This window comes from Pelobates fuscus, chromosome 5 (genome assembly GCF_036172605.1).
Source record: "Pelobates fuscus isolate aPelFus1 chromosome 5, aPelFus1.pri, whole genome shotgun sequence".
NCBI classification, from domain to species: Eukaryota; Metazoa; Chordata; class Amphibia; order Anura; family Pelobatidae; genus Pelobates; species Pelobates fuscus.
In genome coordinates this window covers 113,842,436-113,852,221 of record NC_086321.1, presented here as the reverse complement: position 1 = coordinate 113,852,221, position 9,786 = coordinate 113,842,436, and the positions used below count along the sequence as shown (strand labels likewise).

At 39.1% G+C, this 9,786-nt stretch overlaps 1 protein-coding gene across 1 annotated transcript in view; it reads right to left on the bottom strand.

Annotated features, from left to right (window-relative positions):
• Positions 1-1,998: 1,998 nt before the first annotated feature.
• The window catches only part of SLC27A6 (solute carrier family 27 member 6), a 67,859-nt gene continuing 60,071 nt past the window's right edge, over positions 1,999-9,786 (bottom strand). Inside the window, exon 10 of the mRNA XM_063454159.1 lies at positions 1,999-5,010. Coding sequence (XP_063310229.1) covers positions 4,834-5,010 — 177 coding nt within the window. The 3' untranslated portion in view covers positions 1,999-4,833. The remainder of the gene's footprint in view (positions 5,011-9,786) is intronic.

Below are 9,786 nucleotides of genomic sequence, written 5' to 3'. Positions count from 1 at the left end.
AGTGCATCCACATGAGAGCTAACACACTCATTGACTATTTATACAGAGACACTAATTGCAATTTAAAAAGCCACGTGTGGGAAATTAACCTTTAATTGCCATTTTAACCTGGGTGTGTCACCTTCTGTGTCTGTAACAAGGCCAATCATTCAAGGGTATGTAAACTTGTGATCAGGGCCATGTGGGTGATTTCTGTTATAATTATGAATTAAAAATAAGCCAAAACACCTATGGGATAATAAATGGCTTCATATGATCACTATCCTTCAATAAAAATAAATAGTTTTGCGTGATCGGTCATATTTTCCAAATCAAGACCAAGATTTCCCAATTTCTGCCAGGGTATGCAAACATTTGAGCACAACTGTATGCAACAACTGCCAGCACATAATAGCCATCTGCCACATTAAAATAGTAATAAATAAATACATAAAATAAAAATTCACAAATAAAAACTCTACGGTCAATAAGACCCCCACATTGCTATAATGGAGGTGTTTTACCTCCATATGCAACCACCTTTCAGATGTCTACTAAACAGACATGTCCGCTAAACAATCAAGCTAGTGACTGGGCAGCCAGTGCCTGTGAAATAACGGGGCATCGGGTTGGAGCTAGTTTTAATTTTAAGGGGGGAAGCCCGATTGTCCACTCCCATACTGGGGATCTTGATATTTGTAATAAGGGTGGTTACCAAGTGTCGCCTCCACCCATGCCTGTGGGTGAAGGACCTGATATGTTTAACAAGGGGGGACCTATAATATATGTAATAAAGGGGGCACTAGGTCCCATCCCTTATTGTACAGATAAGGTTTGGGGGAGGGGAAGTAAACACCCAGGCTAGTAAACCAGCTTGGCTGTCTGAGTTCTCTGGTTAGTCAACCAATCAGAGAGCTCTTGGTCATATTGCAAAGCGTCGTACATTTTCCCATACTTTGCAATCCCCACTAGGAGAGCTCATTCTGCTGCGAGCCCTCCATGCGTTATACAGATGAATCTGTTTTAGTTATGGATCGGTTTTAATTTTTGTAGCTTTTCTTTTTTTTTATATACAGCCTTTTTATTTTTATTTTATGTGGCGTTTGGAACTATGGATTTTAATTTGACCTTTTTGGTACTGAAGAAAAGAAATTAGATGAAAGAAGATTTGTGACAGAAAAGTGTAATTGTTATATTTATTAAAAATATTATGGGTCCCACCATTAAAATTTAAAGTACAGTATCCCACACCAGCCACCAATGGCTCAGGCCACGGGGGACGACAACTCTGTCCCTCCTTTTGTTTCACACATCCCCTCGCCACAATGGCTTCCCAGTTGCTAGTTTTAAATATTTAGTACATATGCCCCCACCAATTTTGTTTATTACTATTTTTATATGGCAACTTGCTAGCAGTCACATATTTAACCCTCATGCTGCTTCAGGATTTTAACTATTTCCCCGTGGCTGCTATTGCTACCAGCAGGCAAACATTATTGCAATGATAATTTATGAATCCGTATCCTGCCGGATGCAATCGGTTTATCTCTGGCTGCCCTGCTGTCGTTGATCAATATCTGATTCCGTGCTGTAGAATGGTTCAGATGAGCTTGGAAAATCAGTGATTTTACATCCGAACTAATGTTACAGAATCGGATGGACCAATGGAATCATGATCGCATTTGGCTTTAGTAAATCGGAGAAATGTGGTCGTATTCGCTAGATTTTGTCCATTCTGACAAAATCTGGTGTTTAGTGAATAACGTTGAAAGTATTGAAGGCAAAAATGGACAATGGAGAACCCAAGGTGCTAGTTTATCAGTGGTTGCATTTTTCGTGACAACTTGAAATATAAAGTACATGGTTTCTATTTGACATATTGTATTCTAATAAGCGCAAACCACATTTTGTGCAATTAAAATGTTTTGCTACTAAAACTTAACATTAACACGTAAATAATACACAGACAAATACACATAATTACACCATACATGGTACATAAAGCAGTTTAGCTTTATTTATCTCTTCAGTATTTACGGAGTAACCAAAAAAAAAATAAGAAAATACAATCCAAACATATTATTGCTGTTTAGATTTGGACTTTACATACAGTGTTGCAGCTAGGTTTGAGTCCCTTTCTTAACAGAATTCCAGAGATTATTGTCATTGACAAAATGATCTACCTACTTCACAGACAAGGAAGCTTCTCCTTACTATAGCAAGTAAAGCATTAGTGTGAAACCCATGCTTTAGAGAAAGCATTCTGGTTTAAACTGTAGTAAGCAAGTATTAATTTATAAAATATTGTAGCAGCAAATTAGTTTCACAGAAGCAAAAATACTCCACTTGACATGGAATTAGATTAGAAAAACCAAAAATAGTTAAAACACGATGTTTGCATTAATGCTAACCATGCTGGAACCTCTAGAATCCCAGATTACCAGCAGAATGCATATGAAACCCCATGAAGCTTACCAAAAGCATAAATATACTTAAAAATACCAGTACTAAAATGGTTACCTTAGTCTGCAGCCTAGAGCTGGCCCACAAACTGTTACTTTTGGATGTGGTAGTGCTCTAAAAATGTTTTTAAAAATGTAAAATGGATTCTGATAATCGATAGACTCCATATCTAATACCACTTATCATAAATTACTGGAAAGTGACTAGAGGCCAGTATTTTTTCACAATCCTGTCTTCAACACTTGACCATTTTTTAAACTATTATTTAGTAAAATTAATATTACATATCAGCACGCTTACTATGGTCCTTACCATTTTTTCATGTTAGAGTATAAATTATCACCATATTCTTGGGTTTTTAAAGGATTCTTCCAAAATCAGTGATCGCTACAACATGTAGATATGCTACAATTATCAATTAGAGTCAGCTGACTCTAGCTCACCATTCAGAAAATGGATTTAAAAAAAAAAAAATAAAACTTTTTTACTCCATTTTTCTAAATGGGGAGTTAGTGATGGGCTTAAAGTGTCAGTGGACGTTCTGAGCAGCACCCAGTTCGAGGCTTTGTAATTGAAGCCTTGGACCAAGAAAGGAAGTAGAAGGGCAGAGCAATCAGGCGCCATCTTCTAAAGTTTGTGGTTAAACCATGCATTAACGGTTTAAACCCTTAAGGTAAGACAGCACTTGGACCTTGCACCAAAATAACTCCACTGTAATAAAGTTGCTATGGTGCAAATAGTGGTCCTTATTATTTTAACCTTGATGTTTGTTAGTTGTAAAAATGTCATTAGCACTTATATAGTACACAGAGAAAGTACTGATATTTTGAAAGGAGTCAGACAGGGTAGAAAAAAAAATGCTACTTAAATTATTAAAAAAATAAATAGAAAGTGGGCCTTTGATACAATATATTTCCTTCCCCTTAATCCAACAATACACATTTACCAGGTAATGCATCCATATCCATGAATAGTGTATACATAATTTCCATTATTGCAAATTACATTTGTTTATTGAAAATAAATTCAGTTTGCAAATGATTCCATAACTACAGTCAGCAGTCACAGCGCAGCAAAGTGCTGATATTCCAGCCTCTGGATGCTGAATACAGATACTAGCTCTCTGTATACAGTGCTGCACAAGCACAACCTTCAGGTCAACATTTTCCTAATTACTGCATAACTGTCGTTGGTGCCACCCGCTTCTAGTTATTTAGACCTGTGTCACTTTATTATGATCCCCTGCTCTTCCTGCCTCCTCCATCAAAGTGAGGAAAAGCTGGAAGGTGGAGAGACTGAATGTTGTATTAGTACACTGACAAAGACAGTTAACTACGGTACCATACCTTCATTCGCTGTAAAATTAATGCAGAATCTGCCTCCTGCATGCTAGTGTATCTGTGAGTCTACGTATGTATATCTTGGAATGTCTGTCTGTGGATGTTTTTGTGGGTGTATTTGAATGTGTTCCTGTCTATGTTGGTGTGTCTATGAGTGTGGTACTGAGTTTGTGTCTCTCTATATGTATGAATGAACATGCGGATGAATGTGTGAGTCTAAAGATATGTATATGTGTGTCCGAAGAGACAATGTTTTAGTAATGCAGCAACATTATATATATATGACATATAAACAGGAAATCCATGGGGTCCAAGTATGCAATGGTTAAATGTCAGTTACAATTTTTTTTATTTTTATTTGGAAACGTCATTGTTTGGGCAAATAATTTGTGTTTGAATTTTTCCTGTCCAACAAAAATATTTGCTTTTGTTTTCGTAAAATAATGTGCTATCTATGCATACTGAAATGAAAAATCCATTTAAACGTTCGTTTCCAAAACACTTAAAATACTGTGGGTATTTTTTATTTTGTTTGCAAACTGCTTGGTAGTGATAGGGTTAAGATTGGTTGTTTACACATAACTGGTCTCCCACAGAATCAGGTAGAGAGATTGTACTATTCCCTAAAGTCACAGGATTTGAAGGTACCTTTGAAGTACCTATGCCAACTCCCAAGTGAATGTGACATGAACTCAAGCATGGGCAAGAGACAAAATCCACTTGATGAACAACATTGATGTTTGTATTATTAAACTAGTTACCTGTATAAAGATTATTTTCTATGTAGCCTATTGATTTTAAAAGGTATTGGCTTTTAATTTGTATTACATTAGCGGTCATGTAGGCTGTCTCAATCCCTTTCACCATGTTAGCACTTTGCGCTAATTATTCTGGTGCAATAAGTTAACTAAAGGCAGTCAGAGTGGTCCCAATGTTCTCGCTATGAGAAGTATTGCTTTAACTAATTTCAGGAACAACAGTAACCACTCACAGTGAGGGTTAAGAGTCCAAAAAATGCAAGTTCATTGCAACAACACTTAGACACCCATGCTTAGAGTTTTATCAGACCAGAAATTATGTTCTCATAAATGTCTTTGGTCAACGGAATATATGCTTTTTTTGAATCATCTAAGAAAAAAAGTGGTTCTGATATTGACGTTGGATTGAAACCTTCTTCCACAAGACGGACTTTCTGTTGCTTGAATGTTCCAGTTACTTCCATGTTTTCCTAAAAACAACAAACACAAAGTCTGTAAGTTTTTTTTTTTTAATGGTTCTAATGGGCATTGCAATAATATTTATCTGTTTTATATTCTCTTTTCCATAATTCAGGACATTGAGAATAAATGTTTACAAAGATATAAGCTTGTTATATTTGCCGGAGGAGCACCAATTTTCTCTTTTGATAACCGTACATTAAAAAGTAAACACATCTGTACCAAACCCAGCGATGGTCTGTGCAAGATGTAGGATATATTTGTAGTGTGAACTGTCTTCCCTGTACTACATAATACAGATGTCTGATTTTAGCCAGGCAATTGTACATACTGTATGCAGACATTATACCCATGGACAGACATTTTTACATTGACAATTCTTGGTGTTCTTAGAAACACCGAGCGTATTTTCTGTATTTATCACATAGGCTCTATGTGACAAATGGTAGTTGTCCTTGTATGTTAAAAACTAATCATTCATAATAATGAATTGTCCAGAGAAAGGAGTTACATAAGATACAATTGTGATAAATCCCAACAGTTAATGGCTGTCATTTATTGCACAATATGTTTTATTACCAGTAGTTTTTTCAGACCAGATGTACAATTTTAGGATTAGGGCTGGATCATGCATAGTCCAAATGAGAGATCAAGTGCAGGGCTACATTTTCCCCAAGGATTTTGATAATAAGGAAAGTAATTACAGAGCTTTTGGTCTCCAATTATTTTGCTTGCTACTACTATTGCTATATTGTTTTACTAATTGAGAAAAACACAAATTTTCACACTGTCACTGTGAAGGTTATGTGGTGGACCGCCTAGTACCCCGACTGGGTATCTACGCCAATTCACGCTTCCTAGTAATCCCCGAGTACTATAAGAACTGCACCGGACACCATAAGCACTGTAGCCCCTTAGCAGCCGCAGCTTTGCTGGGGTCTTGCCTTCTCCACCCACCCTGGACCCAAGTCCTAGATCCAGCTCCCCATGGGTAGATCTCTCCTCCAGAGAGTACAGCAATCAATAGAGCAGTATAACAGTTTCCCCCACACATGAGCCAAGGCCTAATGCTGGGAGTAAGACTGTTTTATTAATTTCCACACAAGACCTTTTATGCAAAAGCCCATGCAACGTTTTTTTTTTACAAAAACTCACAGGGTAATCCCTCCCCTGTGCCTGGAACTGTACAAACTCAATTATCTCCAGGTACAGAAAACACACAATTTACAAACACCCCAAAAGTACCCCCAAAATCCATAGAAGCCTCACAAGAGTCACATCCTCGGATAGCCCTGACCAACATATGCAAAAATCGTCCAGATCAGTTCAGTAGTTCCATGTAAGTCAACTTTTGACTGATCGCACACAAGGCTCCTGTCCAAAATAGTTCCATGAGAAAAGTGGTAGCGGTCGGTCAACTTTGGTAGTTCAAAAACAAATAAACTACCGAATGTAGTTTTGTATTTGAACCATGGAGCTTGTTTCCCTCATCCAGACGAATGATTCCAATGAACAGTGCCTTTCCACGATGTACCGAACCAAACGCAGGAGATGATGGAAGTTCAGCGGTGTTTGGGAGTTCGAGTGTCCAATTTTAATTCCATGCACTAGACGACCAAACACCGCTGCCTGCGTTTGTGCGAACAAGATGGTCACCACCCTGTGTTTGTGCATTCGATGGCGGCCACCCAGATGAACACTTAGAACACTGCAGTTAGAATCGTTATGAGGTGTTAATAGGGTTTAACAAGCATCCCGGGTGGTCGGGAGTTGGTTCGGTTCCCGAACAGTCCAGTGAAATCACCCGAACCCAGTCTTTTTACATGGCCCATAGTCCTTGGGAACACGTGGCAGAGGCATCTTTGCCACAGGTTAGACACTTACCAGATATGTAGGCCAAGCCAGCTGTTCCCACACTTATGAATCAAGACATACTTTAACAGGAAAACAATTTCTAAGGCGCATATAACGGACTAGTTTAATTACTACACTTTTGGGTTCACGATTTTAAAGATGCCACTTATGGAAGAAAATAATTATTTAAAGAACTGCATTGAGTCTATTACAGCCTGAAATCAATATGTTCGGGCACACTTGAGGTGGCTTGGAGAACACCAGTCTGACATGGCACACCGATTGAAAGCCTCTGGGCTAGGCTATCCACGTACAATAAGGTAATTAATGGAGAGATTCTCAATAATAAATTCAGATCAAATATTGGATTAAAAAGGTTTATAGTAATTAAACTAATTTAAAGATTTATCTCTGACACTTGTGTAAATGATAACAGTGTAGAAAATTGTTAAAATATATATTTCTCGCCTTTCTTCTTATGCATATGTATTAGAATTCTTCTGTGTTTCAGTTAATGCACACGATCCAGCACACTCACTTATCCACTAAACAGCAACTTCAAAGCTCACAGATTTTTTTATTATTTTTTTATTTTTTTTATTTTTTAAGACGCCTAATCTAGAAAAAAAATAATGGGGGTTTAGTTACAGTATATTATCTTACATTGCATAAGCCTGCCACCAAGTCAATGTACATCTTTGGCGGGTCCTACTCTAACAAACTAATGTCTAATCTTATGAGATTAACCCACTTACTTTAGGAAACAAATTTCATCTGGGGCTCTCTGCAATACAGAGTCAAATAGAGCCCTGGAATGAGGCACCTTTGACAGGTAAGGGTGCAAAACAAAGGAGTTGGCGTAGACTCCCAAATGTATATATGAAAACAGGGGGCTGCACTCACACGAACATGCATAAATGGGGTGCTGCATCTGGGGTGCAGAAATCCCCACATGGAATCCCCCCCCACACCCAAGTAAGTGGGTTAATCTCATAAGAGCAGACATTAGGTTGTTTGAGTAGGACCTGCCAAAAACAGATGTTAGTTGCAGGACTCGGGAAGGGAGAGATAAAGTCTTTTAAAGTCAAAGAACACACAGACAACATGCCTTGTAGTCCTTTGTCCACAATTCTATACAGCTATGAATATAATGACGTTGGACCTTTTTAGGTAAAACTCTCAGACAAAGAAAGCCAGGTGATTTATTGGAACCATCTGTTACTTGCTCAATCCAGACAGTCATATCTAACGTGAATAGAAAATGCAATATTCAACAATCAGCAAATCTTTGAATTCATAACCTATTATTGCATAAAAAAACAACAATTCACAGGCATAGTTCTAAATGTGGAGCTATTACCATGGGAACAAATGAAATGTTCATGCCCACTACCCACTACTAGAATTTCTCCCATTCATTGCTTATTTTAAATATTTCCTTTCATTACATAATATCCGTTACCTTTGTATCAAGTATTAAACTTTACAAATGGTAGAGAGATTAGTGCAATGCCTAGAGGCAGGGGCGGACTGAGAGCCTTTGGGGCCCCGGGCAAAATTAGATCCCAGGCCAAATATTTGTGCATTATACAAATGTTAATGGGACACTATAGTCGCCAGAACAACTACACCTTAATGTAGTTGTTCTGGTGAGTATATGCAGGCATTTTCATGCAAACACTGCCTTTTCAGAGAAAAGGCAGATTGGCCCTAGGGACACCTCCAAGTGGCAGCTCCTTAGATGGCCACTGGAGGGGCTTCCTGGCTCAGCTGTTCAGCGTCCCCATGTTCTGCATATAGACGCTGAATTTTCCTCATAGAGATGCATTGAAATGCAAATTGGCATTTGACTCCGCCCCTGTGCTGATTTTAGGGAAATGGGAAAGCATTGAATTGGCTAAAAAATCAGCCATTTTGATGATGTCACAAAGGGGGCGGAGCTAGCGTCAGTAGACCAGCGGGGCAAGCCACCTAAATGGTGGGGAGGATTTAAACTGTAAGTAAACTTACTTTGGGACTATGGGTGGGTGACTGAGTGCGAGTGGAAGACTGCGCGTGGGTGGGTGACTGAGTGCGAGTGGAAGACTGCGCGTGGGTGAGTGTGTGTGGGTGACTGCGCGTGGGTGAGTGTGTGTGGGTGACTGCGCGTGGGTGACTGCGCGTGGGTGACTGCGCGTGGGTGACTGAGCGTGGGTGACTGAGCGTGGGTGACTGCGCGTGGGTGACTGAGCGTGGGTGACTGAGCGTGGGTGACTGAGCGTGGGTGACTGAGCGTGGGTGACTGAGCGTGGGTGACTGAGCGTGGGTGACTGAGCGTGGGTGACTGAGCGTGGGTGACTGAGCGTGAGAGAAATAGATATAGATAGAAATCGATAAGAATAGAAATAGATAGATAGATAGAAAGATTTATAGATAGAAAAAGATAGATAGCAATAGATAGTGTGTGTGTGTGTGTGTTTAACAATATTTATTTTAAATGTATGTTTTTGTATACAAGCACAATATATAGAAATCTCTCTATATATAGTGTTTGCATACTTACTTTGGGCTGGAGGGTTGCCATAGGAGAGGGGTGGGAATAGACAGCGAGCTGAGCTGTCAGTCAGCTCTGCTCACGAACGCGCATACTGCGCACATGCACGGTAAAGCGCTCAGTTTTTCATAGAGCAGCATTCAATGCCGCTCTATGAAGAACCTGATTGGTGCAACGCGAAGCCGCACATGCGCACCAGAGAGCGATGACGAAGCGTCTGATTGGGCCCTGCGATTTCGTAATTTTGACAAAAAAGGGGTTGTGGCCTGGCGAGGAGCTGGGCACTGGAACGGAGGAAAGTTTTATTAATAAAAAGGGCTCTAAATTATTTTTTTGTAATAAAGAAGGCTGCTTTCTTGCTTTTATATGTTGACTATAGTGATCCTTTAAACAGAATCAT